Raw genomic sequence first — 27,945 nt, forward strand, 5'->3', positions numbered from 1 at the left:
CAAGAATATCCTGAAGAAAAAGATAAAAGTGAGCCAACTTATTTTACCAGAGATCTGGACATGAAGCTGCAGCAATTTAGCTCACGACAGTGGCATAAGAATAGACAAGCGGGCCGGGTGTGGTGGCTCACGCCTGTGATCCCAGCACTTAGGCAGGCTGAGGCGGGTGGATCACTTTAGCCCAGTCTGGGCCAGGCGTGGTGGCTCACGCCTGTGATCCCAGCCTGGGCAATATCCAGAGACCTTGTTTCTACAAAAAAGTTAAAGATTAGCCAGGCATGATGGCACACGCTTGTAGTCCCAGCTGCCTGGGAGGTGGAGGGTATAGTGAGCCGAGGTTGCATCACTGCTCTCCAGCCTAGGTGACAGAGCGAGACCCTGTCTCAACAACAACAACAATAAAAACCAGACACGCAGACCATGGAATAATTCAACGGAAGGTCATGAAAAACAGGTGTGCACAGACACGGGCAGAGCGGAAGGCCTTTCAGTACCCAGCGCATGGTCCCCTGCACGGGCAGGTGGATAACATGAAGCCTGAACCCCCTCATCAATCCACCCTCACACGGACTCGGGCACTGTGCATCTCAAGGGGAAGCGTAAACGACACAGCGTCTGAAAGACAGCACAGGACGCCATTTACACAGAGCTGGGAGGCGGGGGAGAAGATTTACACGGAGCTGGGAAACGGGGAAGGGCAGAGTTTTTCAGACACCGGAAAGCTCTGACTGTTAAGAAAAAGGCTGAAATGATAAACCACATTAGAATTAAGATTTTGTTTGGATCAGCCAACACTGTGAGGGGACAGAAATAGAGCCCACAAGTGACAGAAGGTGCCTGCAGTTGTTTAATACGAGGGGTTCCTATGCAGAGAATAGTGTGTGTTGCTCACAGAGACTGGGCAGAGGCCTTGAGCAGGCACATCCCAGAGGGACACCCTCATGGCCAATCCGTGATCCAAAAGGCAGTGGAACGCATCAGCCAGGAGGGAGAGGCAGCTGAAGTCGCAGCACACACCCCACAGCCCCCAGAGGTGAAGACATAGCCCAACAAAAATCGCTCCACGAAGCGTGGGAGAGCACGCGGCACCAGGCAGCCCGCCCTGCTCGCCCGCATCACCGGGGAAAGCCGCTCGGTGCCGCCCAGGAAGGTTGACTGTGGGCACATGCTGTGACGGAGCAATTCCAGCTTCTACCCAGACAGAAATTCCAACTCGTGTTCCAAATCAAATATGAACAAATGCAATCAGTCGTATATATGAAGACTAATCAGATAGTATCTTAACGGGGTTTATTTTAGGAATGGATGGGTATCGTAATATCACAAATTCTGTCAACATAATTGACAAATTAAAGGAGAACCCGAATAACCATACAAATAATAATAAACAACACACCAATAGAATGTTTACCACACGCCAGGCACAGACAGCCCTTGCCACAGCCCTCCAAGCATGGAAGCCACAGGCCGGCTGGGACCATGCCGACAGCCACACAGTGAGCAGGGGCACTGGGACCAAAGCCCCAACGCAGGCTCCGGGGCCTGGACACTGAGCAGGCTGCTCCACTGTAGAAGCTCGGAGGGCACTTAGTACTGTCCACAGCCATCACCATCAAATAGAATTGAATCCAATCCCGCAGAAGTGGAAGAAAACAGCTCAGGGAAGGTAAAGACAATTCACCAAAACACAAAAGCACAGCACTGATTCCAAATCTGTCCTTGCTCCCACTTTTCACAGAAGTGGGTGGGTAGGGCACAGAGCTCTCCTCCCAGCTTTCATTACAGCAAATGGTACGGGAGGTAACTGAGGAGACTGGGAAAAATGAGGGATCAGGGAAGCCTGTTAGACACACATGGTAAAATGGGGCGTTGCACTGCTAGCAGGAAAAGCAGACGAGCCTCCAATTACTTGAGTACCACCTAAGATGTTTAAGGAAAAATAAAGCCCACCAGGCTATGGAGAAAAAGACTGGGTCTACACGGGTCTGCATGGACGTGACACTGAGGAGGGACCCTCGTCCCAGGAGAGCCCTCATTCTTGTCCACACCCCTCCCCAGCTCACTTAAGGCTTGAGGGATGCCCAGGCAGAGCGTGTTGGAGCAACAGCACACAGCTGCCGCCAGCACGAGTGGACGCTCTCCCAACCCTCTGGGGTGTTCGCTCACTCACTCATGTGCGCCCCCAAATCAGAGCCCAGCCCCTCCCCTGGGGGGACGGAGGCCTCTGCTCTAGGAGTGTTCTCCGGAGCCTGGGACCTTCCCCGTCCCAAGGGAACTGTCACTGCAGCAGGAGACGCCACTGTGTCCTTCCAGGAGCTGCTTAAGGAAAACTCCCAGAAACAGGCATGGAAGGAACCAGGGCCTCTGCGGAACCAGGGCTCTGAGGAGAGAGGCAAGTCCAGGGATGCTTCTTCCCACAGAGTCGGAGACTTCACCACCAGGAAGATCACAGCTGTGGTGCTGGTGCCAAGGGCGGGGAGAGGGCAGTGGCCCTGGCCTCCTTTCAGCGGGCTCTGCATTCTTGTGGCCTGGTTAGGCTCAGGGATTGCAGCTTCCAACAAGGATTGAAGAGAAGGGGCCACTCGCTTCTCCTTCCACACCCCACACCACTGCCCAGGCTGTAGGAGTGAAGCAGAGCCTGGCAGGGGAGGGGGAGGAAGCCCAGAGTCACCTATGCAGTATCACCCCGCCCCCAGGGTCCTGGAGAGGAGGTGTCTCCCATGAAGGTCTCTGGGTGCGGGTGGAGGGAAGAGGACTCAGGCAAGCCCTGCGCAGCCCCTTCCCCACCCCAGTCACAGGGCACCAGCTCTCCGGGACACTGGGCTGCATGGCCTTCCCTGGGGGTGCTGACTCCCAAGCACTGGGCTGCATGGCCTTCCCTGGGGGATTCTGGGCTCTCCCAGGCACCGGGTTGGATGGCCTTCCCTGGGGGTTGCCAGGCTCTCCCAGGCACTGGGCTGCATGGCCTTCCTGGCGAGGGGGCATCTCTCCGGGGCACTGGGCTGCACTGCCTTCCTGGGGGGGTTCCTGTCTCTCCTGGGCACTAGGCTGCATGGCCTTCCCCGAGGGGTGCTGGGCTCTCCCGGGCACTGGGCTATACAGTGTTCCCTGGGGGTCCCCTTTTCCTGGCTGGTCTCGTGAGGGGTGTGAAGACCTGGTGAGAAGGCCGGCCAGGTGCCACTGGGGTTCTGCGCATGAGAGAGCTGACTTCCCTGTCCTAAGAAGACTCACCATCCCCTCTGCCTTCAGAACAGGATGAGTGTGGTGGGAACAGAAACAAGGTAACACTACTCACAAACTTGCTGGCTGGACACACACAGGTGGGGAAAGAGGCCAGAGGCAGTGAGTGGCTTGGCCCATGGTCGCATGGCAGGTGGTGGGCAGTGGCAGTAGGGTTTGGACCCTCTGGTCCGCCCAGTCAACCCTGTTGTGCACAGGAAGGGCCCAGGGTGTGGGCCAGGCCTCATCACTTCAGACCCCAGGAGCTTCCAGCCAACCAGAGCTGCTCGCAGCTGGGTCTGGCCTCGCAAGGCTGCAGGCGCTGGTCACACGTGTCTCCAAGGAGGGCTGGGAAGGAGGGAAGCAGGAGACACAGCTCCCAGCCTCCCTGCTGCCCTGGGAAGGGTGTGCACGGGGCTGGCAGGTCCCCTCAGAGGCATGAATTAATGTTTTTAGGAGACTCATTCATCATCACAGGTAAGATAGATCACTCTATTATGGCAGAAAAATAAGCTAAAATTAGATTAGCAAATCATTTATTTCAGCATCTTAATATTTTAATAATATGACAAATGGTATCTGCTAAAAATATCTCCTTAAAAAAGATATAAGCTAAAGCAACTAAAACCATTAAGAATCTTCCCCCAAAAAGAAAAAAAACACTAAGAAAAACCCAGAAGACAGTAAGTGTTGAGTGGAACTTTAAAGAGAATATAAATGAGTGATATAAGATAAATAAATGATAAGTCAGAATTTATGAAGGTTAAGAAGATAAAGAGATAACACTACAACTAAAAAATAAATGAACAAAACTAAATTCAGTAAAAATAAAGATAGATAAGAAACATACACAAAAAAATTAAAGTTTGAAGTGCGACTAACAGCTACAAAATATCTGACTAAAAAGCTAAGCACAGTGTGAGTCAGTGGTTGGGCCTGGCACCACCGGTTTGAAGGTACCGGTGCTAAACCCCAGTGCGTCCACAGCACCTTGGTGGGCCCTGCCTATGAGGGAGTGCGTCCACAGCTCTGCAGTCAGGGCTGCAAGGATCCAAAGAGGTGCCAGGTGCGGTGGCATGCAAGGTTGGTGGCGAGGGGACAGGCCCTGGGGCCCTGGGGTCACACTCCCCAGGCCCCACTGCCCTTCTGCCCACCGAGGTCTCTACACCCATCTCCTCCCAGCTGTGGAGCTGCCCAGCCACTGAGGAGCCGCATGTGTGTGTGCACTGACAGCGTCCTGCAGGCTGAGGACTGCAGCCCACAGGCATGCTGACAGCATGATGGCGGAGGGTGGGGACGGTGAGAGGAGCAGGAGCGGCGGTCACCCGAAGCCTCACCTGCACAGTCGAGCCGCAGGGAGCGGCCACCTGCCAGGGTCCTCTGCTGACCTCGGGTCACAGTAGGGGCCCAGGCGGAAAAGAAGGAGGGAAGAGGAGGGGGAGCTGAAGATGACCCCGGGGTGTCCAAGGGGTCTGGGTGGGGTCCAGGGTACAGCCTGGTGGGGGGAAGCAAGCAAAGGCCACAACCTTCATACCTTCAAGCAGCCACGACTGCAGACACTGCCCGCTGCCTAGCCAGATGCTCCCAGATTAGACGGAATCCTCCGGCAGCAGCATCCCAGTCATGTGCGCAGCTTCAATCCGCTGATGGCCTGTTAATCCCACAACCTCCCAGCAGCCTGCCTCATCTAATTTATGTTTAATGGTTTTTTTAATTGTATTTCAGTGTCTGCGTTGGGAGAAAGTTACAGATACTTGGGTGAAAGACAAGCTCTGTGTTTCTACCTGCCAGAACACACACCTTTACTCATAAACACATCCTCAAATACTGCACAGGCAAAATCCATAAACTAAACCTCCGGCTGGGGCGTCTGAATCGTTGAATTTGTTCTTCTGAATTCCCGTGGGAAGAAGGGAGTCTCATGAGCTTTGCTGTGGCAGGACCTGAAAGGGAAGTATCCACCGAGCTGCCCGGAGCCAACCCCGCCGTCTTGTGGGGCTCCTGTCAGTACCAAAGGGGCAGGAAGCCCTGGCTTGGCTTGGATGAGGACGTCCGCCATGGCTCCCTTTCCTGTCTCGGCCATGCCGTCCTAATGCCTGCCTCCTGGGTTCTTCCCAGTGCTGTGGGCTGCAGTCTCCAGCGACGGGGGGATGTACACTGGGGACGGGGACAGTGTTTCTATAAGTCTGGCCAGGAGACGGGCCCAGGGACAGGCTCGCAGAAATGCCCTCCAGACCTGCCCAGGCTGATGCAGGGAGCTGGGCAAGCATGGGGACCCCGAGACCAGCGTGGATTCCTCAATGTGCTTGCCAGACGCCCTAAGGCTCAGTGGCGATTTAAACTGCAGAAAGTCAGACACACACATTTGTAGGTCACCCAGACCTGTGGCTTTTAAAAGATTTGACTGTAACAGCATTGGAATCCTTTATTTAAAAAAAAAAAAAAAAAAAAAGAACAAGTAAGTCAACACAAACACCAACAAAGCTGCGCAGGCTGAGATTCGGCGGGGCGGGGCAGAGCAGGGTGTGGGCCGCCTCCCTGCAGCCGGGCAGGCAGGACCCTGGGGCTCTGACAACCGTGCAGACAGAGGAAGGGACCCAGCAAGCCTGGGCGCCCACACCGGGAGAAGCCCCTGTGCCCGGGCTCTCTCCTCCGAGGCACCCGCTTTGTTCTGCGTAAACACCACATGCCAGGTGTTCTGTGACTTGATTTCAAAACCCAGGCATAACTGACAGGCAGTGAAGCGCAGGAGTCTGAAGTGACGTCTTGATGTCCACTCGGCACTTACCGTGTGGCCACTAATTCCGGACGGGGCCGCTGCGCCCCCGAGTGAGGTGCCAGACCCCCTGGCTGCCGGCCTCCTGCGGCCTCTTCAGCACCATCTGGCTTGCACCTTTTTGTGTCCAGCTTCTTTGACTCAAAGTAACATTTTTGAGACTCATCCATGCTGTGTGTGCGACAGGGCTAGGCTCTAACTATCGCTCTTCCTCTTACCACAGAGCAGAATTCCACGGCGTGAGCCTGGTCCCTGCTGGCCCCTTCTGCTGTGGATGGCACTGGCCACTTCCAGTGTGGGGCTGAGGAAGGAAGACGCTGCGTCCAGGAGGGCGAGTCTCCTGTGGCCGCAGCTGGACTTGCTGTCCTGTGTTCATGACAGACAGCTGTCCATCTCCACGATGGGCACAGCACCCAGAGCTCCTGCAGCTCACAGTGAGCCTGGAGGTTTCACTTCTCTCTCTCGGATAAACAATCAGGTTGCAAGCACCCGGAGCATGTCTGTGCACAACGCAAGGGTCAGGTGGCAGATTCCTGGAAGGAGAACTGGCTGGTGGAAGGATATTTGCATTTATAACCCCCACGGCCCGCACCCTCTGCGCGCGGTGAATGCCGGCAGCAGGTGCGCCAGGGACCCTGTCACGACCCATCCTGCCCGCACACCCGCGCCAGGTCCTGTGTGCCAGTGACGACATTCGGGAAGTCTCTCGGGTCATCCGTATTCTGTGTTTCTTAGCAGCTGTACGTTCATTTCTAGGTGGTTGCTGCTTTCCCAGATTTGTGGGGGCTCCATCGCTGTCCTGCAAGCAATGTTGCTGCTCCCGCAGGCTGGCCCTGCCTCAGATCTGGCGCAGCGGCGGTTGCGTGCCAGCTTTCCGTTCCGTGGCCACCTTCCCTTCCACGCCTGCTCTGCTTAGGATGCCTCACCAAAAGACCACGTTAAACACACGTTTCTATGGCCGCTGTGGCGTTGCGTTCGGTGTGTGGCAGAGTACTAAACCGTGTTTTTGAATAGATACCTCAGTGACCCGACGTCTTTCACTGAATAGTCTGCCCATGCCAAGTAATTTAAATACCACTGTTATTTAAGCAAAACAAAACAAAACAAAACAAAACAAAACAAAACCAGCTTCCAGTCCTGCCTGTGTTAATTACTCACTCCTGCCTGATAATGTTCTGTTATGGGATTCCTGTTCCCTTCTTTCCTGTGTCCTTCTGACAACTGTCCCCGACCTCTGCCCTGGTACACGCATCTCCGTGAGGGTGACACACAGAGGGGGGTGGGGTGGGCAGGATGACCACAGGAAGGGGAGGGGAGAGGAAGGGGGAGGGGGTGCTGGAGCCTCTGGCAGGGGAGAGGGTGTGAGGAGCTGGCTTCTGAACAGACTCCACGGTTGTGTGCGTCTGGGGCCAGCCTGAACACCTCAGCCTCTCTGGGACTGCCCCCAGCCACTCCCACCCCCCACTAGACCCCTCCCCAGCCAGGTCCTCTCCTCCCCTAAGGCCGTCTGTGGCTAGTTCCTGCCCCAGAGACACAGACCCTTCATTTCTCCTGAGCCCCTGGAGGCCCCACAGCCTCTGCCACAATGTCCCTCCCACCCAGCCTCTGTCTTGGGTTCCTGCTAACCTTGACCATGAGTGAGCAGGACCACATTTTCTCCACAGCCCCTTCTCCTTTCACTGTCCATGAGTCTCTCTTGTGCTCGGCACCGAGGCAGATGGGGCAGGCCCTGTGTCATTTCCATGCTAGAAGAACCCTGGCCTGTGCACCTGGCCAAGTGTACATGGAACTCCTGTCACTGGGCCACAGGTCTGTCTGGCTTGTATCTGACCTGATGGCTCACTGAACAGCACAGGCTGCGCCCCTGGCCCTGGGTGCAAGGTGTGGACACTCAGCTGGGCCCTACCTCAGTGCTCCTGACGTAGCCCGGTGGGGAGGAAAGCTGAGAATTTACAGATCCAGAAGGTCCAGAAGGTTCTCAGGTGATGGCAAAGGGGGTCCAGGGGTCACACGTGGAAAGTCACTGACTGTCCTATTTCACTGAAACACCGCAGCCCATGCTTGGAGAAGGAAGCCCACTGCTATGCTGCTGGCTGGAGTGTGGCAGGACAGGCCAGGCCTGCTGGCTCTGCCCACAGATGGTCCTGTCCATGCAGGGGTCCTGGAGACCCTGTCACAGCATCCGGCCTGTGGCTCTGAGTCCCTTCAGTCGCCTCCGCTGGGGTGAAAGTGTCTCTTTGGGAGGCTCTGGCTGTGGCGGGTGCACACCCCGAGCTTGCCTGAGGCCTCTGCGGGACAGCTGCCTGCCCCACTGAGGTCCTGGTCATGCAGAAGCGGCACGAGCCCCCGCTTTCTGAGCAGAGCCCACAGCTCTGGTGACAACACACACCCCGCACGTGGAGCAGGCCGTGTGGCGTCTGCAGGGCCTTGTGGAAGACCACCCTCAAACCCCGCTCCACCGAGCAGCCCTTTCAGTTCCCAAATGAGTCAGGACCCAAGCAATGAGGCCAGTGTGAGGGAGAACGCCAGCCCCTGCCTGGTGCCAGAGGACACTGCATGGGATACTCAGTGGCGGATGGGACGGGAGGCATGGAGGTTCTTCCGAGAAGCACAAAGGGGACATCAGCTTGTTGCTTCTGCATCGTTCCATTTCATTACCTCTGCAGAAACAGCAGTATCTTCCACGGATAGAAGCGAGGGAAAATCCATCCAGTAGCACCGGCAGTCTTTGTTCCTGGAGATAGCAGTACGCATTCTCCCCTAAAGGCGACTGGGGGTGGGCTACGGTTTTGTAATATTTTTAACACGAGCAGACATGCTCATTACAGCAGCATCTCCCTGTCTTGTGACCACATACGATGACTAATTGCTCCCATTAAACCAAGTTTTGGGACATATGTCAGGTGGAGCAGAAAAATGGAGATAATGTTAAAAACTGCATCAAAGTAAGCGAGACTTTCCCCAAGCATAAAAGAAGCATTTATAAAATGAAACATTACATTCTTCTACCCCATCTTAAAGAAACAAGAGAAAAACTCCCTCCCTCAAGATTGGCATTGGTAAGAAACAGCCCTTCAGAAATGTTACATGAGATCCGTTTGAAGGCTGTAGTTGGGGGGAACTCGGTATTAGCCTAAATGCAGAATGTTTTCAAAGGGCATTACTTTCACACAGAGAAAAGCTTCTTTTTGTTATCAGGGGTACAACTGCTATTCCATACAACTAAAATGTAGAATAATTTAAAAATCTAAAGTGTTTATATTTATTTCTATGAACTTGGTCACAGACCCACTTGCCTGGAAAGCCAGTTAAAACACAAATTTGAAATATTTAGCTCTGAAAGGAAAAACCATTTCCCTGATAGGACATACTCAAATCAAACTCCATTATGACTTTGGCTCTGGCAAGCTATTTCCGGGAACGCTCTTCCCAGCAAATGCACGCAGGAGCAGGAAATGTGTCTAAACATGGCAGCGATGGTCGGCACACCATACAGACATTGCAAACCCTCTCTATTGTACTCACAACTGCCAAAATACGTTCGCCAGAAAGATCCTGAGCTAAGGGAACACTTTAGTTCATTTACAATAGGCGAAACTAAAAAATTTTGTTGTGATTTATGAACTGCAAAACTCAGCATTGTTTTCTAAACATTTTAAAGTATTATGTATTCCCTGATGGCTCCACCACAAAGGAATCCTGCTCACTGGCCTTCCCGAGGTTAAGAGAATCGTGTTCTTCCCCATTGTAAGCACCAAGCTGCAAAAGTGCATGCTCTCCATCCATCGGCAGCACCCATGATCCCGCCTCACTCCGATGCTGGACTTCACGGTGCCCCACGCTAGTGGCTCTATCCATCGGCAGCACCCATGATCCCGCCTCACTCCGATGCTGGACTTCACGGTGCCCCACGCTAGTGGCTAGGACGTGCTCACCTGTTCACTTCGAGGCCAGCATTCACCCCCAGAAGCAGGGATTGAAGGCACTCATGAGACTGAAAAGTCTGGCCCCATGAGGGTGACCAGTGTTTGCGCAGGTGAGAGTTACACTCCCACACCATATCCAGGATCTCTGATGGACAAACATCCGTAAAACCACGTTTATGTTTCTATAAATAATAACACTGGACTAGTAAAGAACATTAACACTTGCTATGGGTCCTTGGAAGGAACCCTGTTAGTGGAACAGCAGGCCTGACGGGAACCTCATCACCCAAGCGGGCTATACATGTAACACAGTTTCCGCTTTTTCATCGTAACGCATTGTGCATGGCTATGCGGTTCCTCTAGGCATTTTCCCGACAGTCGACCAAGCACGGACTCTGCCCGCCACGCTGCCTGGGGCTCCCCTCGAAGCCAGTCTCAGCCAACCGTCCTGCCACGGACCACTCACCCAGGGCCCTCAATCCCTTACCTCGGAACAAAGCAGCTCTGTGAGGCTGGGAACAATCAGGTTTGATGCGGGTATCGGACAGATGGCTACTCTCCCCGTTTAGACAGGATGAGATGCTAACGGAGAAAAATGAGAGTGGTGCTTCGCTCTCCACTGAGGGAGGCTGCTCACCCCACTGGCCTCGGGCGGGAGCCACGTGACATGGACCAGGCACATGTGACCCACTTTTTGCCCAGCTCCCCTCATGCCCTTGGAGGGTGCACCCAGCGCTCATGCGCTGTCATTTCAATACCCTCTTCCCCCCACAGGGGCGACTCAACAGCCCGGCAAGCCTGCAGGACACACGGCCGCAGCAGCTAAGCCCCAGGAATAGGAAGGGGTGGGTGGGGGCAGAAACCCCAGGGCCCAACATTAATCCCAACACAGCTCCTAAGACATGAGCTTTTGCTGCTGCTGCTGCTGGTCTGCCATGGGCGGCGTAGGCATAAAGCAGGCCCCTACCCAGACAGCGGGGCTGACCTGGGCTTGGCTGGCGACGCTCTTGCAGGTCCTCATGAACTGCAGGATGAGGCTATTCCTCACCAGGAGGAGGTACCTGAAACAGCATAAACTGGAAATTCCCTCCTTTCCCTGTTTTTCTCTTTGTTGTGACTGAGATATTCTAGGTCTGTCCCACAAGCAAGACCCATGCGAAGCGGAGCGGACAAGTTGCAGCCTCAAGTGTGGTCCTGACGCCAGCTGTGCCCCGGGCAGGTGGGGTGGAAAGGCCTGGCCCAGGACCCCACAGCCCAGGCACTCGGAGCTAAGAGAGGAGGTGCAGGATGCACCCTGCTCCACCCATCGAACTGGGCACTCCTGCCATGGAGCAGGAGAAAGTCCCCCTCTGTTCTGTTATGGGCTTCTTACCTTGATCCCACCATGTTACACAAGACTCGGGTGGTAATGAGAAAAGCACACACAACGGGCAGAGGTGAAACGTGAATGCAAAGAGAAGCCACTGGGCTGTGAAGAGGGCCCGGTTTCGTCGGGGACAGGCTGAGCTGGCTCCTGCTGGGGCCCAGGCAATGTGCTTGCAGCCTTCTGATGCCAGACAAGGCACAGAGAGAGAGTGTGTGGAGTCCTGCAGGTCTTACTGACCAAGCAAAGTCAGCCGATTGCTTACTAAAGAAAGAACCTAAAATAACGAGTATCGGAGGTTCATACAGAAAAAAATAGAATATGTGCACATGCAAAAGAAATACCTGTCACTGATCATTACCCAGAAGGATCACCACTGATACGTGTTATCTTGTCTGCCTATTCAGACTTCGGTCTGGTAGGCCTGTGTTTTTATATCTTTTTAGCAAAAATAGTAACCAACCATGTTTGTTTTTCTTGCTTACTATTATATATGAAATATTTTTCTATGTTAATGTATTGAAGTGTGCATAAAAGGGAGCAGATTCCCCACAGTATTCCATTTTGTGCGTTTTTATGCATCAGAACACAACTAATCTGCAATGACTGACAATTCCAGGTATTCTGAATTGTTACATTAACTAAGAATTTAATGACTGCTGCTATGATTTAAATGTACGTGTCCCCCCGCCCCAATTCCTATGTTGAAACTTAAGACCCAGTGCAATGGTATCAGCAGGTGATTAGGCCACGAGACTCCGCTCTCAGAAATGGATCAGTGCCTCATAAAAAGGCTCAAGAAAACTAGCAGGGTTCTTTTTGCCCTTATATCCCGTCCACCATGGGGAGACAGCATTTGTGACCTCCAGGGGAAGTAGCGTTCAAGGTGCTGTCTCAGACAGGCCAACCCTTCCCAGGCGTGAAACCTGCTAGAGTCTTGATCCTGGATTGCCAGCCTCCGTAACGGTGAGCCATACATTGATTCCGTTTATAAAGATACCCAACACTGGGCATCTTGTTCTAGCAGCAGAAACGGACTAAAATCATGACCTTTGGGTAGAGCCCATTCTGTCTCTCTCTTATTTCCTTGTAGTCTGTACTTATAATTTTGGGGCCAAAGGAGGCACAAGCTGAAGCGCAGGGCGAGAAGCAGGCCCAGGCGCTGTCCAGCCCCTTCCTCTCCATCGGGCAGGCTCTGCCCTCGGTGCTGTCTGCAAGCACTGAGCTTACGAACACGGAGTGGAGGAGGATACAAGGGTCACATTAAGACAGCCCTCGCTCTGCATCTGGCACTGCTGACTAATTTAATCTTGAGCAGCTCTTGGTGTGGGCTGTTGCCGTTCCTGTTACACATGGGGAGAACAATGGCAGAATCACTCAGGGCGTGCTCTGGCCCTAAAGCTTGGGTGGTGGGCCTGGCCCCCAGGCTGGCAAGGGCCCAGGCTGTTGCCCCAGGTGGCCGGGGGAGGACTGGACACTGAGCGTTGAGTCTCGTGTGGGTGGGCCTGCGGTGGTCACAAACAGCCTGCTGGAAGGCAAAGCAGAACAGGCAGGCAGGGCCTGGTTGCCAGTGGGGTGGAAGGTGGGTGGCTGCAAGCAGATGCGAGGCCCAGGTGGGTGGTGTGGGTGAGCGGCCTTCCCACCTGCTGTGTGTGGTGGGGAGAAGGAAGCTGGCCAGGCAGCAGCTGAGATGGGGTGCTGGCAGAGGTGAGAAGGCATGGAGGCGGCTGCACACCAAGCCACTGCACTCGTGAAGGGAGGAGCTGAGGGTGTGGCTGGGAAGGAGCAGCCCAGAGGCAGGAGGGCAACTGGGGGGCAGGGGCTTCCACAGGGCCCAGGATGGGCAGGAAGAGCCGCTGGCTCGATGCTGCCAAGAGCTAGGGGAGGTACAGAGTGGCCCTGCTTGGAGGGGTCACTGCCAGCAGCCTCCGAGTGGAGGCTGAACACAGTCATCTGCACCCAGGGCGAGCGCTGCACCTCCACGGGGGTCGCTGCCAGGGGCTGCTCTTTGCCACACTGTTTCCTCTACCAATCTTGCTCCCAGGGCCACGCTCAGGGGAGGGTCACTGCCGGCTGGAGGGGCACAGCTGCATCACGTGTGTGTGAACCGCCTGCGTAAGGAAGGGCTGTCCTTCTCCTCCGCAATCTCCACTGTGCCTGTTTTACTCTGCACCGTCACACAGCCTCACATGATCTTTGCTGTTGGCCATGAGAGGCTCTTTCAGGCGGGCTTCGGTGCCCCTCCAGGGTGGTGGGTTTTCTGCCTTGGGGCTGTCACGTGCTCAGGCTCATCTGTGCTTCCCCACCCAGAATCTGCCATTTCTCCATGGAGCCCTTCTGTGTTTGAGCCATTTCGGTAGAAATTTCACATTTAGTACAAGTATGTGAATACAGCTGCTTCATTCCTTTTCTCTAAAACCACCAGGACCCAGAAAGGCACCGATGTACCCTGGGACTTGGAAGCCATGGGAAGGAGAAGCAGCCCAGAGGCCACGGCCCGGCTGTCGGCTGGAGGGGCACCTGGGTCTGGCTCTGGTCTTTCTGAAGCTGCGTGCTGGAGCCTTCGGTTACCCACCAGCAGCCCAGGAGGTCAGACCCCATCCACGATGGCAAGAACCTTCCAATCCAGGTGCTGAGGACACACCCATGCTTGACTCCTGGGTGCATTTGTCGGAGGATGGGGGCACCGGCCATCCCTGGGCTGGCTGGTCCCAGAGGCCCCTTCCAGTGCACAGCTGCTGTGGTTTGACAGCAGAGTGGCCCTCTATGTTCCCCAGGAGCAGCCTTCTCCATTTAAAGGAAGTTAAAGGTGTTGAAGGAAGAGGCCGCCTGCCCTGCTTCCTCAGGTGAAGCGTCTCTGTGACCCGGGTGTGGAGACCAGGCCTGGCAGGCAAACTGCCTTCACGTGGGGTCCAGGCCTGTGCTGCTCACGGTGCATGATCCCCGAAGGCCCACTCGGTGCTGGAACAGGCCGTGGAGAGGGAGGTGCCCAGCGGAGTGTGGAGCCTGCCCTGGGGCCAGGCACCCACCCATCACACTGACGGCCACGCCTAGTGGTTTCTCCAAGAGGGGAGACGTCGTGTCTTAGGACTGGCCTTCCCTGGGCAGAGGCAGGGAACCAAGGTGAGGCTGGCAGCCAGTGGAAGGCCAGCTATCCAGGGTCCCAAGGGCCACCGTGGAGTTTCCTGGGCAACCTGGGAGTTTTCTTCCCCAGGGGCTCTGAAGCAGGAAATGGGGAGTGTGGAATGGGTTCATCCCCACTTCTGATGCATAGCCATGCAGAGGAACCCCATAGGATGCAGTTCCCCTCAGAGAACCCTCTGTGGCCTTGCACCCTGACTCACTGGCCACCTTTGCTGCACAGCCCCTCCCAGGCCAGCTGACTCACTGGCCACCTCTGCTACACAGCCCCTCCCAGGCCAGCTGACTCACCGGCCACCTCTGCTACACAGCCCCTCCCGGCCCGGCTGACTCACTGGCCACCTCTGCTACACGGCCCCTCCCGGCCCGGCTGACTCACTGGCCACCTTTGCTGCACGGCGCCTCCCAGGCCAGCTGACTCACTGGCCACCTCTGCTACACAGCCCCTCCCGGCCCGGCTGACTCGCCGGCCACCTCTGCTACACAGCCCCTCCCGGCCCGGCTGCTCCTGGTCGGGCACCTACTGATACTGCAGTGCAGCACCGGGTGTTCACAGAGCTCACATCCCAAGGACGGCGACACCAACAAAGGAGCGGACAAGCAGCAGGAGTTGGTGGTAGCAGACAAGGCTGGACTGAGGTTTCAAATGGCGTGTGTCTTCATCTGTTCTCATGCTGCTGATACAGACATACCCGAGACTGTAATTTATAAAGGAAGGAGGTTTCGTGGACTCACAGTTCCACATGGTTGGGGAGGCCTCACGATCATGGTGGAAGATGCAGGAAGAGCAAAGGGACATCTTACACGGCGGCCGGCAACAGAGGGCACGTGCAGAGGAACTATGCTTTAGAAAACCATCAGATCTCGTGAGACTTACTCACTATCACGACAGCAGCATGGGAAAGACTCGCCCCCATGATTCACTTACCTCCCACTGAGTCCCTCCCATGACCTGTAGGAATTGTGGGAGCTACAATTCAAGATGAGATTTGGGTGGGGACATAGCCAGACTATATTGGCATCCATCAGGAAGACCTCACTGAAGGGGGCCCTGGGAACTGTGGAAGGAAAATAAAATCTCAGGACCCCAAACCCACTATGACGAAGAGTTCAGTTTGGGAACAGAGTCACGCAAAGGTGGCCTTCCTTTTGGTCCTAAGCAGACAGCTGCAGATAGAAGGCTGCAAGTCTCCCCGGGGGCCTACCTCAGCAGCTGCCCACAAGGAAATGCCCTCTGGGCCCCAGTCTGTGCCCTAAGGCAGTGTCCTGCTGAATCTCACCCTGACAGTGTCAATAAACAGCTTATCTTCACAGGTACAGGACTCAGACAAGACCAGAAGCCGTCCCTCCTCCGCCCGCCCAAGGCACACGCATGTCTTCCTCTGCTGCAGGTTTACTTCACCTTAGGAGAAATGCAGACTCATGGAGAGACCGTGCGTACATGACAGGTCCTCTACCGCCTCCCGCCAGCTCGTTCCCCTTCAAATACGGAAGTCTTAAAAGTCTCCTCGGAAAAAGCCCAGGCCACAGGTCCTACAGTAACTTCTGTCTCTCTTTCCCAGGCGAGTCCTCAACCCTGGCAAAATAAACCTCTGGGCAGATTAAGATCTGCCACAGTCCCATTTTGGTTGACAGGTCAGAGACCGGAGGCAGGTGAGGGACGTCCATGAGGCTCCCTGGGGCATGGCCCGCGAGGCAGGAGTGCAGGGTGGGGGAGTGCAGGGTGGGGGAGTGCAGGGTGGGGGAGTGCAGGGTGGGGGAGTGCAGGGTGGGGGAGTGCAGGGTGGGTCTGAGGAGCGCGGCAGCGGGAAGGGTGTGGGAATGGGGGAGCCCACATCCCTGCCCTCCGTGAGCCTCTCCCACACGACACCTCCGTCAACACTGGAGAGCAAGGCCCTGGGGGGCAGCCCTGTCTCCCTGTCCCCTTCCAGGGCTCATGGATCCAAGAGTGGCAGAGAAGCCAGCATTAGGGCTTGAGGCTTTCTGGTCACTGGTAGGTGCTGGCTCCTGTCAACAAGAAGAGCCAAACTCTGCAAAATAACATTTGAAGAGACTTACTCTGAGCCAAAAGTGAGTGACCATGGCCAAGGCACACCTCAGGAGAACCTAAAACCTGTGGCCAGTGTGGTTGGGCGGCAGTGTGGTTTTGTATGGTTTAGGGAGATACAGTGAGGTGTGCACTGGTTTGAGGTCCAGAAAGGCAGGACAGCTCGAGGGCGGGGGGTTATAGGTGGTGTATTAGGCTGTTCTTGCGTTGTTATGAAGGAAGGCCTGAGACTGGGTAGTTTATAAAGAAGAGAGGTTCAGCTGGCTGAGGTTCTGCAGGCCACACAGGAGGCTCGGCACTGGCATCTGCTCGGCTTCTGGAGAGGTGCCTCCGGAGGACTCAATTCTGATTTTTTTATCTTGCCTATATTCCTATCTAAGCGGTCTGGGTAGTCATGCTCTACAACCAAACCCAAACACCTCCCACCAGACCCACCTCCGACACTGGGGATCACATTTCCATGTGAGATGTGGGTAGGGCCAATATCCAGGCTATATCAGATGAAATAAAAGATGTTCTGATGGGCACTTGGTTCAATGAGTTAAGTTACTATCTGAAGGCCTGGAATCAATAGAAAGGAGTGTCTGGGTTAAGGTAAGGGCTGTGGAGACCAAGGTCCTTGTTATATGGATGAAATCTCACAGGTGTCCTCCCTTAGACGATTACATGACAAATGTTTCCTATTCAGACCTTTACGAGGCACTAGACTCTCAGCCACAGTCTCCTCAGGATTGGGAGGGTCTGGAAGGGGAAAGATCCAGTTATGTTAATACAGGTTCTTTACAGATGCAAACTTTCTCCCACAAAAGATGGTTCTGGAGGCCCATTTCAAAATATGTCAAATAAACATATTTTGGGGTAAAATATTTCTATTTCCTACTTTATCTGTCATGTGATATGAAGCCACAGTCAGACTGAAAAACCACGTTATATTGGGTTAAATAAAACCCATCTCATGAGACGTTACGGTTTGTAGGGTGTGACTCCCCAGGCTCCTTAGATAGGAATTTGGGCAAGAGAGGAAAAAGGTCAGAATTTAGTTCTCACTACAAGCCGAGCATCTTCCCTGGCAGGAGGTTTTCTGTCTCCCTGAGTTCCACCCACCTGTCACTTCTGTGGCGTGTTCTGTGCCTGTGTGGGGTCCAGCCCTCGAGCACTTGGATCCCGGGCAGAAGGCAGACAGACATGTGGGCCTGATCCCACACGGTGCGTGGCCTGCAGCACGGACCTAGGGTGGCGGGGTACGGAGGCAGCCCTGGGTCTCATTTAAATCCCATAGAGAGAATTTATATCTCAGATGTAGGAGGCAACCAGCCTGGCTGGGTTCAGGCTTCAACTCTAAGGGGCTCTGTGTGCGGTTCCCACGTTGGTTGTTTCAGTCTTTGCAGGGCTATCTAGGCCTTCCATGCATGCCCCCCTGTGCTGGTGGGGTCTGGGAACTGAGCAGCAGTTTACCTCATGGCACGGTTCTCAAGGTCTGTGATGGGCTGTTTGGGGGCGGATGCGTGTATGTGAAGCTGGGGGTGAGTGTGGGCGACTGCCCAGCCTTCTCTGTGGGTTTCCCGAGCCTGCGTCTGTGCTGGCCTCCCTGTGCCTCCCTGAATCTCCCAGGATTCCTCTTTTCCCTCCTACAGTCGGGAAGCTCCAGCCTTCTGAACTCACTTCCCAGGCACACTCCTCTGGGATCAGCTGTGGGAAAGCGCAGAGAGAGAGAGACTTGGAGAGGAAGGCTCCCTCCCTCCATGGTAGAGCCTGGGGGCCCCTGTGGACCCCCTTGACCATTCCTGGCACCACTATTGTTGCCGTAAGGCTGCCTAGGGTCTAGATGTGAGAGAACAGAGAGGAGACTGAAATCCAGGGCATGCACCCACTTCCCTGGGCATCGGGGACCCCTTTCCTGCTCTTTGAGCTGTTCCCAGAGGCTCCTCCTGGAGCTCCCTGCCAGCTTTCTGCCAGCTTCTGGGTTTCAGCCTGCCGTGAACTCAGGCAGGAGAGATTGTAAGTTGCCATTGCCTCCAACACTTCTGCTACTCACTTCTCAGACCACTGCATTCCGCGGGGCAGACGCTCAGAGTGCTTGCTCCACCCACCCACAGCCCACACTCAGCTTCATTTCAGTCTCATCAAAGAGCATCTTCTACTCAAGGTGAACAATTCAAAACAGAAATTAAGAAAACAATTCTATTTACAATAGCATCACAAAGAATAAAATACTTAAGATAGGCACACACAAGGGCACTGCTCCTAACAGCCAAGTGGGTGAAGCCCTCCTGTCCATTGATGGCTGTGGTCTTTACATACAACGGGATATCGATCAGCTTTCAAAAGGAAGGACATTCTCACACATGCCACAGTGTAGATGAACCCTGAAGACATTAGGCTAAAAGAAATAAGCCAGTTACAAACAGACAAATGCCATATAATCCCAGCATATCCCTGAAGTGTGTGCTAAAAAATAGTTAAGATGGAAAATTCTATGTTAGGTACATTTTACCACAACTAAAAATAAAACAAAATAAATTTTAAAAAAGCATCTGTGGCAGCTGACACACACTGCAGGGCATGAGGAGTCGTATTTGAGCCTGCAAGTCCAGACTGGCCCTTGCATGGAACAAACCGCTCAGCCTCTCAGGGCCCAGGTTCCTGAGCTGTGAAACGGGGAGGCCTCATCCCACCCCTTCCATCTCTCTCCCAGGCCCAACTTCAAAAGGATGCTGCTCTTTGTGTTTCTTTGCTTTTTTTTTTTTTTCTCCACCCTTACCTTTTTGGAAATCTTTTCTCTTCCTAGCCTCATGCACAGAGGCTGAGATGCGGAGTTCATCCTACAGTTTATGACACGTCGGCACCACTGCTTCCTGGGAGCGGCTCCTGCACCGTATCATTGACTCCTTTTCATTCTCACCAGCCCTTATCACCACCACTTGCCACTGCCACCACGCAGGAGCCCATTCTAAAACACCGAGTGCCTGACTCTTACTCACATATGCTCTTGCAAAGTATATGTGTATTTAATTTCCTATGCATGCATCTGTACTCACACAGGCAGAATGGTTTTAACACCACTCATGTTTCTTAGCTTTTTAACCCAGTGAGGCAGGAGAACAGGGCCTGCAGGGAAGAAACCTAAGGACTTCCTAGAACTAAATCAAATGCAAACACTTCAGCCAGGACAAGAACACCCTCTCCATTCACACGGGGGTGTACACCAAGCAACCAACGGAAACTTGTAGAGGGTATTGAAACCCCAGAAAATTCTGTCACTGGGGCCTGTGAGCTGCTTGCTCAGGCTGCTCCCACCCTGTGGACTGTGCTCTCGTTTTCAGTAAATCTCTGCTGTCACTGATTTTTTCCTTGCTTTGTTTGTGTGTTTTGTCCAATTATTTTTTCAAAACACCAAGAACCTGGACACCCTCCACCAGTAACGCCAGCCCTGCCTTTAAGGGCCATTGGCACATCCAGTCCATGGCATTTGACTTCTGCCACAGCCATATTTTCACTCTTATAGGCAAGGGCACTGAGGTCACCTCCCACCCCGACACCCACAGAGCACAAGGAGATGCTGTGTGCATCTGTCTCCAGGAACCTGTGGAGATTTTGTCACCACAGAGATGCAGGACAGCACACCAGGTCACATGCCCCACGGACTCCCCAGTCCCAGGCTCCGGAGAAGACATGCCAGGCCACCCCCTCTGGACAGCGGCACGTGCACTTTCTGCATCTGCTCCCAATGCCGGGTGCAAATTCATCACCCGCTCCTGCTGGTCTCAGCCATGGGAAGGGTACATGCCATGTCACTCTGCATCTCTTGGACAAGAAGTGAGTTTGCACATTTCTTCACCAGCCTTTTGTACTTCTTCTGTAAACTGTCTTTCAGATCCGTCACCCATTTTTCTATAAAAGTTACAGTATTAGTTTCCTATTGCTGATGTTACAAATTACATCACAAATTTATTATCTTCTATTTCTGGAAGTCAGAGGTCTGAATCAGATCTCACTAGACAAGTAAGGGTGTCTGCAGGGCTGTGTTCCTTCTGAACAAAAGTCAGGGTGGCTGCGGGGCTGTGTTCCTTCTGAAGGCTTTGGGGAAATTTTCCCTTGTCTTTTCCAGGCCACATTCCTTGCCTCATGGCCCCTTACTCGACCTTTGAAGTCATCAGATTTTTTTAAGCTTTATTTATAATTGACGCATAATAGTTGTATATATGGCCGGGCACGGTGGCTCACGCCTGTAATCCCAGCACTTTGGGAGGCCGAGGCGGGCGGATCACAAGGTCAGGAGATCGAGACCACAGTGAAACCCCGTCTCTACTAAAAATAGAAAAAATTAGCCGGGCGCGGTGGCGGGCGCCTGTAGTCCAGCTACTCGGGAGGCTGAGGCAGGAGAATGGTGTAAACCCGGGAGGCGGAGCTTGCAGTGAGCTGAGATCCGGCCACTGCACTCCAGCCTGGGGGACAGAGTGAGACTCCGTCTCAAAAAAAAAAAAAAAAAAAAAGTTGTATATATTTATAGGATACAGTATAATGTTTCAATACATGTATACGTTATATAATGATCAAACCAGGGAAATCAGCATATCCATCACTGTAAACATTTATGATTTTGTGATAACATTCAAAATCCTGCCTTCCAGCTATCTGGACAGACACATTATTATTAGCTATAGTCACCCTATTGTTAACAGAACACCAGAATTTACTCCTGTCTAACCGTAACTTCATACCTGTGGACCAGCCTCTCTTCTTTCAGCCTCAGGACTGGGGAGAATTATCTATTTTCTGAAACAATCTGTGTAAGTTAGAAATCAAGTGTTCCTTCAAGTTAGGTATAATTCATCCACAAAAATGTGTCTGAGAACTTTTTTTGAATGGAAATCTTTGATTGTCACTTAAATTTCTTTAGTATTGTTGGCTTATCCAAGTTCTCTATTTCTTCTCAAGTCTATTTTTGCACTTCCTATTTTCCCAGGAAGTTATCAGTTTCACCTACATTTTCTTTTTTTTATACTTAGTGATAATTTATTGATAAGTAGTATTTTGTTCCTAGTGAGATAGATTAGTGTTTTCTTTTTGATTTATTAATTTTTTATTATACTTTAAGTTCTAGGGTACATGTATACAACGTGCAGGTTTGTTACATATGCATCCATGTGCCATGTTGGTTTGCTGCACCCATTAACTCGTCATTTACACTAGGTATATCTCCCAATGCTATCCGTCACCCCAGCCCCCGACCCCACAACAGGCCTCGGTATGTGATGTTCCCCACCCTATGTTCAAGTGTTCTCATTGTTCAACTCCCACCTATGAGAACATGCCATGTTTGGTTTTCTGTCCTTGCGATAGTTTGCTGAGAATGATGGTTTCCAGCTTCATCCATGTCCCTACAAAGGACATGAACTCATCCTTTTTTATGGCTGCATAGTATTCCATGGTGTATATGTGCCACATTTTCTTAATCCAGTCTGTCATTGATGGACATTTGGGTTGGTTCCAAGTATTTGCTATTGCAAACAGTGCCGCAATAAACATATGTGTGCATGTGTCTTTATAGCAGCATGATTTATAATCCTTTGTTTATATACCCAGTAATGGGATGGCTGGGTCAAATGGTATTTCTAGTTCTAGATCCTTGAGGAATCACCACACTGTCTTCCACAATGGGTGAACTAGCTTACAGTTCTACCAACAGCGTAAAAATGTTCCTATTTCTCCACATCCTCTCTCCAGCACCTGTTGTTTCCTGACTTTTTAATGATCGCCATTCTAACTGGTGTGAGACGGTATCTCACTGTGGTTTTGATTTGCATTTCTCTGATGGCCACTGATGATGAGCATTTTTTCATGTGTCTGTTGGCTGCATAAATGTCTTCTTTTGAGAAGTGTTTGTTCATATCCTTTGCCCATTTTTTGATGGGGTTATTTGGTTTTTTTCTTGTATTGTTTGAGTTCTTTGTAGATTCTGGTTATTAGCCCTTTGTCAGATGAGTAGATTGCAAAGTTTCTCCCATTCTGTAGGTTGCCTGTTCACTCTGATGGTAGTTTCTTTTCACCTACATTTTCAAATGTGTTCGCATATGGTTTCCCACAGTACTCTAACTTTTCTTCTTGGCTGTATCTATGGTTATTTCTTTCTCTATCTATCTATCTATCTATCTATCTATCTATCTATCCATCCATCCATCCATCCATCCACCCATCCATCTACATTTATTTTTATTTATTCACTCATTCACTCCTTCCTATATTCTGTTCCATTAATTGTCACCAGTATCACCCCTCCACTTTCTTTCTTATTCTTTTTTTAGATGGGGTCTCACTCCATGGCCCAGGCTGGAGTGCAATGGCACAATCTTGGCTCACTACAACCTCCTCCTCCTGGGTTCAAGCAATTCTCCTGCCTCAGCCTCCCGAGTAGCTGGGATTACAGGCATGCACCACCACGCCCAGCTAATTTTTGTATTTTAGTAGAGACAGGGTTTCACCATGTTGGCCAGGCTGGTCTCGAATTCCTGACCTCTTGATCTGCCCATCTCGGCCTCCCAAACTGTTGAGATTACAGGCGTGAGCCACAGTGCCCAGCCCTTTCCACTTTCTTTAACCAGAGATCTAACTATTGACTCTAAAACACAAAACAGCTTTTAGGGCTGTTAATTTTCTCTGTGTTTTTCTGTGCTCTCTATTTCATGGATTTCTGCCCTTTCCTTTATTATTTCCTGCCTTATGGATCCTTGGGCTTTCTCCCTTGCTCTTTTTTCCGCCTCTTGAGTTAATTTTTCATGTTTCTTAACACATGTGTTTATAGCTATAAATGTCCTTCTAAGCACTGCTTTAGCTGTGTCGTGCTATTTAGACATATACTGCTTCATAATCACTCAGCCCTAAAGTTCTTTTATTTCTTTTATGATTTTATTTCTAACAAGAGTTTTTATAGCATATTATTTATATAAGCTATTCCTTTACTATTAATTTCCAGTATAATTGCCTTATGCTCTCCACATGCTGTGTTATAGACAGATGTAACCTGTACACATACATCCCTATGTTACAGACTTCACCTGTATACATCCTAGTATTGTACATGTTCTCTGTATGCTTAGAAAGTAACATGTAGAGTTCAAAATATACTAACAACTCAAACTTATTTATTATATTGCTTCAGATATTAATAGTCCTGCTTATTTTTTGTTGGCCTACTTCTTGGAGAGATGTGTTAAAATCTCCAAACACAACTGCTCATTCATCCACCTTTCCTTGCAATTGTATCAACAGAAGTTCATGGTAACAGCTCAAGCTACAGGCACTAATGTCTGCAGGGTATCACCAGACCACCAAAACAGCACCCCCACTCCTGATGCTTTCATTACTCACTCTTTCCAAACACCTCAGGACGATCTTCAGCCCCCAGCACCGCCTTCTTGTCCTTCATTCCTGAAACCCGTGCCTCCCTTGCTTCTCAGGGCTGGCTCCAGGGCAGAGCTGGAAGGCTGTGCAAGAACCACCTGGCCGAGCACTGGACCCAAAGGTGTCCAACCACAACCAGCTCACTGCTACCAAAAGCGGGGATCCCCGATTTCCCAAAGTCATACACAGAATAGTCTTCAGGGCACATTGTGGACTGAAGCAGGGTGAAATACAGCACTGTGTTACTTCAAACAGATTTCGTTTGTCAAGGTTAAGTCTGACTTTGTTATATGCACTCTTGGTAAACAAATATGCCAACAAAAGACAGTAACTCACCTTCCCCCATAAGCAGGCTATAAGGTTTAGAGCAGATCCATAGACAGCAAAGGTTCAGACGTATTGAACTCAGAGCATCATAACCACAGCAGGTGATTTACAGAAGGGTTGACTTTTGTCGTGGAGCCCACCGACCTAAAACACAAAAACACAGGGCTGTGTGAGTGCATCAGTGCGGGGCCTGCCCGCCAGCACTGGGCTTCAACAGAACTGCCTCTTGCCTTCAACACAGCAGTCAGCACCTCTTCAGCATTCGAGTACAAGGCATGGTGTGAGTGTGGAGACGGAGTGCCAGCAAGCGCTCCCCTGGTGCTTTTCCCCCCAGCACCCCAAATGAGATGACTCAACCCAAAGGCAGGCTTCTACTTCACAAGTGAGACGTCTACATGAAATGTTTTGATAAAATTGCACTTACTTAGTGTATCTGCTTATATCTACACTGATTTTAAAACAATATTTATTAAATTATACATTAATTTAAATACATGGCTGGTTTTCTAATTTCACTGATAGTGAACAAATTCCATCTAATTTCTTCAATTTCAGCATGGTCTTAGAGGAGAGACTTGGGAAAAAAAGGCACATTTGAGGTTGGATGTGGTGGCTCATGCCTGTAATCCCAGCACTTTGGGAAGCCAAGACGGGAGGATCACTTAAGGTCAGGAGTTTGAGGCCAGCCTGGGCAACATGGTGAAACCCCCGTCTCTACCAAAATACAAGAAATGAGCCAGGCGTGGTGGCGGCGCCTGTAATCCCAGCTACTCCGGAGGCTGAGGCAGGAGACTTGCTTGAACCCGGGAGGCGGAGGTTGCAGCGAGTTGAGACGGCGCCGCTGCACTGCAGCCTGGGTGTGACAGAGCGAGACTCCGTCTAAAAAAAAGCACATTTGGAACCTTGGGAGAAAAAGGGAAGGAGGGATGGAAAAGGTAGAAATTCAGTTTCCTACAGAAATAAAAGCACAGCAAGGCATAAGAAGACACAGATTTAATCCATCTCCAAATGAACCATTCAGTTTTTTTCTTAAAAAAAACCTACGTTTCTGCTGACCAACAAAAAAGGATGCTATTGGACAAACAAACCTAGTAAAGCACCCGTGTCCCTCAGCACGTCCGTTCCCGGCTAGAAACATCTGTTACTGCTAGTGCAGGAAAATCCAAGTGCTTTTAAAATAAATAGAAAAAAGGCATGCAAAATCCTTTTGGGTAAACGATGTTCTCCAGTCGCAGACACTCCTGAAGGCCATCGTGGCTCTGGGAGAGGAAACCAGGGTGTAGGCACTGAAACTCCTTCAGCTAATGGAACTGAGAACTCCCACCCAGCACCGCAGTCCAAAGTCAAATGGGGAAAAGCTGTGCAGATGTAAGAAACACCAGAAACAAAACACTAAAAATACCAAGAATACAAACGCACAGTTAAAATAAGAAACTGCGAAATGAGAATTAATTTAACCTAAGAAAGAAATTAAAGAGAATGACACAATTAGCCTAGAAATGAGACTAAGTTACAAGGTACCAAAAGAGAGAGATTCAGTTGAGTGTGAGGCAGGAGAACAGGAGGAGGCAGGGAACAGAAAGCCGATCCATCCAGGCTGACTTCCTAGAACTAAATCAAATGAAAGCTCCTCAGCAATGACAGGGATGTGAATGGCTTTGCAACTGCACTCCATCCTCTCAGTTCACAGCATTTACCCTTTGCAACTTCACATGCAGCCTCTCCATTTACACAGACCACACACGCCAAGTAACATCCTCTCCATTTACATAGGGTGCGTTCTGAGTAAATGACTCTGACTTCAATTCATTCTCTTCATTTTCATAGAATGTTCGCCAAGTAACCAGTGGGAAACCTCTAGAGTATTGAAACCCCAGAAAATTCTGTAAGCTCCTGAGCCCCAATGGTTAGGCTGCTCCCACACCATAGCATGTACTTTCGTTCTCAATAAAACCCTGCTTTTGCTTTCTTGCTTTGTTTGTGCGTTTTGTCCAATGCTTTGTTCGAGATGCCACCTGGACACCCTCTACCGGTAACGACTGCATAAGGAACACTGCAGGAGGACAGAGAACATGAAAGAGAACATGAGGCCGACCAAGAGGTGAGAGACGTGCAGAGAAGCTGCCAGACACGGAGCCCAGGCCAACAAAGACCCGAGAAACACAGACTGGAGTTCCCAAAAAAGAAAAGCAAAACTACGAAACAGACCTAATACTTACATTCCTAGAAATGTTCTTAGGAAAAAAATAATCGACACGTTGAAAGGCTCATCATGTCCCTGAACAAACTGACCCAGAACAGTGGCCCTGAAGGCACTGCCCAGTAACGATTACAACTGAAAGAAAAAATTCTTTGGGACTCTAGGCAAAAAGACCAGCTCATTCACAAAGGAAAGAAAATCAGACCGGGATCGGACTTCCTGACTGCAATGTACAAGGTAAGTGAACAGTGGAGCAATTATTTTCATAAACTCAAGTAAAAATAAAGTGTGACCAAAGGATTTTATGTCAGCCAAGCTGTCCTTCAAAATTAAAGCTCTAGAGAAATAGTTTTAAATAGCTAAGAACTCAAAGAACAGTGTGTTTCCAGGCCCTTCATGAGAAACCTACTACAAAAGAATCTCCCTCAAGCCAAGAGACCGCTGGGAAATTTGACATAAACAAAAATAACAAATCTGTTGAGCACAGACTAAAACAGAAAGTGAGGACAAGGATGGAGGTGGGGTACGAAACAGTTTCTTATCGGGGAGCATGCTGTTCTGCAAAAGTAAAAATACAGCAAATAAATCAGAGGTAGATGAATCAGAAAAAAAGGAATGTAGAATAAGCTCATAGACTGAAGCATGAAAAATAGGTGGGAGAAAAGAATCCCACCAGACAAGCCAAAATAAAGAGGTCAGAGGAAGAAAGAGAGGGACCAAGGTGCGATAAGAGGTGTTGTTATAACAGTAGCCAACAGGACAAAACATAGACTTTCCTAAATGCCAAAAACAATAGGAAAAAAAAGGCAAAGACACAAACTACATTAAAAAATAAAAAGACGCACAATAAAAAAAACACAACACACACATTAAATACAGGAACAAGTTATGCGGCAGTTGGGACAGGACATACCAGTCCTAGCAACACGTGAGTAAACACGTGCAACACGTGGCCCTATGAAAAGTCTCCACTTGGCTCACAAAGCCAGCTCTGCTTTACACAAGAGACACGACCACTGCCGGGTGATTTGAAAAGGCTAAATGTCAAGGAATGAGCAGAAGCACGTGAGGTCAATGCACCAGGCTGAAGAGCAGGGATTGCAATCTGCCTGTCAGACAAGGTCCAGCCTCCCCTCAAAGCAGGAAGCAAGACCAAGAAGGGCACTTCCTGATGCCGGAGGACCCAGTGCACAGTCAAGCCATATGAGTTAAGAATCTAGTAGAACCGGCCGGGCGCGGTGGCTCAAGCCTGTAATCCCAGCACTTTGGGAGGCCGAGACGGGCAGATCACAAGGTCAGGAGATCGAGACCATCCTGGCTAACACGGTGAAACCCTGTCTCTACCAAAAAATACAAAAAACTAGCCGGACAAGGTGGTGGGCGCCTGTAGTCCCAGCTACTCGGGAGGCGGAGGCAGGAGAATGGCGTGAACCCGGGAGGCGGAGTTTGCAGTGAGCTGAGATCTGGCCACTGCACTCCAGCCTGGGCAACAGAGCGAGACTCTGTCTCAAAAAAAAAAAAAAAAAAAAAAAGAATCTACTAGAA

General features: G+C 51.2%; 1 protein-coding gene across 44 annotated transcripts in view; it reads right to left on the bottom strand.

Moving 5' to 3' along the window:
• Positions 1 to 27,945, bottom strand: part of PCBP3 (poly(rC) binding protein 3) — a 284,015-nt gene that overhangs the window by 68,206 nt on the left and 187,864 nt on the right. For 26 of the 44 annotated variants that reach the window (XR_012431867.1, XR_012431865.1, XR_012431866.1 and 23 more), the window contains exon 1: positions 10,409 to 10,508. Coding sequence is in view for 16 of the 44 variants with exons in the window: in XM_045389452.3 (XP_045245387.1) it covers positions 24,210 to 24,219 (10 nt within the window). In the remaining 28 variants the exon portion in view is untranslated. Of the gene's footprint in view, positions 1 to 10,408; positions 10,509 to 24,209; positions 24,345 to 27,945 lie in introns of those variants that run through there. The other 18 variants (XR_012431869.1, XR_012431868.1, XM_045389452.3 and 15 more) reach the window with 1 other exon arrangement.

Source organism: Macaca fascicularis, chromosome 3 (assembly GCF_037993035.2).
Source record: "Macaca fascicularis isolate 582-1 chromosome 3, T2T-MFA8v1.1".
NCBI classification, from domain to species: Eukaryota; Metazoa; Chordata; class Mammalia; order Primates; family Cercopithecidae; genus Macaca; species Macaca fascicularis.